This window comes from Mandrillus leucophaeus, unplaced genomic scaffold (genome assembly GCF_000951045.1).
Source record: "Mandrillus leucophaeus isolate KB7577 unplaced genomic scaffold, Mleu.le_1.0 Scaffold150, whole genome shotgun sequence".
NCBI classification, from domain to species: Eukaryota; Metazoa; Chordata; class Mammalia; order Primates; family Cercopithecidae; genus Mandrillus; species Mandrillus leucophaeus.
Genome location: NW_012101477.1, coordinates 3,074,403 through 3,075,866, shown reverse-complemented (window position 1 = coordinate 3,075,866; position 1,464 = coordinate 3,074,403). Strand labels below are relative to the sequence as shown.

General features: G+C 52.0%; 1 protein-coding gene across 1 annotated transcript in view; it reads left to right on the top strand.

The window, feature by feature from the left end:
- ARHGAP40 (Rho GTPase activating protein 40) overlaps window positions 1–1,464 on the top strand; it is a 54,384-nt gene that overhangs the window by 32,331 nt on the left and 20,589 nt on the right. The window contains exons 4-5 of the mRNA XM_011974973.1: window positions 355–430; window positions 917–1,065. Of these exons, the coding sequence (XP_011830363.1) occupies window positions 355–430; window positions 917–1,065 (225 nt within the window). The remainder of the gene's footprint in view (window positions 1–354; window positions 431–916; window positions 1,066–1,464) is intronic.

The following is a 1,464-nucleotide window of genomic DNA, read 5'->3' as shown; positions in this document are numbered from 1 at the left end:
CTGGGATTACAGGTGTGAACCACGGCACCCGGCCGGCACAAAATATTTTTTATTGTCACTGTGTATCCTGCTGACACTTGAAGCCTGATCGGTTGTGGGCATCATCTCTCTTGGAGCACCTCTGAAGTGGCATAACAGTGATTAAAACCACAGGCATTGGAGCCAGCCAGACTTGGGCCCCAGTGCCCATTCCCAAATTAGCAGCTGTGGGACCTTGGGCAAGTAACTCAGCCTCTCTGGGCTTCAGCGGCTCGTCTGTGAAAAGGGGTTGTGGGTGGCTCCTGTCTCCCGGGGTTGTGTGAGCATTGTCGGCTTCCCACATGAGTAATTGGGCACTGTCTGTAATTTGCATAGAAAATGTCGTCAGAGAATGGGGACTCTGGTATGAACGGGACCCAGCTCAGTTCCGAAGCCTCTAAGTCTCCTCCAGGTAAATGATCTTCATTCTCCAGGGCCCTGAGAATCGTCCAGGCTGCATAAAGGGCTGCTCTGTGAAGTAAGAGAATGTGCGCACCTCCCAGCATTTCCCACTTCCTGCTGACTCCTTGCCTTCCCTGCTCAGGGGCAGTAGGGAGGAACCCTGAGGGGACAGGTTGGGCCCTTAAGTGAGTTGTTGCCATCAGGCCCATGGGCCTCAAGATGGGAAAAATCTCTTCCTGGGCAATTGGCCTTATCTAGGAAATCACTTCCTGGTGCAGTGAGGGTCTTAGCTATCATTTCCTGGGGGTAAGGGGCCATAGATAGGATATCACTTCCTGGGCAGTGAGCCTGAGCCCTAAACCTAATTATTTGATCCTGGGGCTTTGAACTTAAGTTGCGAGATCACTTCTTAGGACTAAGGGCCTAAGTTCTGAACCCAAGCACTTGCTTCCTGGCAGCCAGTTCTCACTGCCTTTCTGCTTTGTTTCCCCCGAAGCAGCAGAGCCTGGGGGGCCGCAGGAGCAGGCTGGGAGGGAAGAAGCCTTCAACATGGACTCTGCCTACTCAGAACAAGCTGCGGTGCTCCTGCAGAAGAGCAGGCCATCCCAGCGAGGCACCTCTGCCTGGGGCAAGTGTTCCCTGCCGGTGAGGATGCTGTCCATGGGGCTGGTGGCTAGGTCCCCCGTGCTCAGGCACCAGCACCTGTCTCTTCACACCTTCCACACTGACAGGCACCCAGCACAAAAGTTGCCCAATCATTTATTCATTTAATTCGTACCACAAATTTTTACTGAGTGACCACTGGGTGTCAAGACTGGGGAGCAGAGTGCTTACAGTCTAACAGTCCTGTCAGTATTGTCTCCATGCTCTTTGTTTTTATCCTTAGAAAGCCCTTCCTCCTCCAGCAAGTTCATAACTGTCCATCAACATGTTGTTCTAGTTACTTTTAAAATTAATTTTAGTGCCTGGAGTGACAGAGAGAGACCCAATATTTTAGTTCTGTTCTTTCCTCCCCCTCTCCCTCCCTTCCCTCCTCCTCCTCCT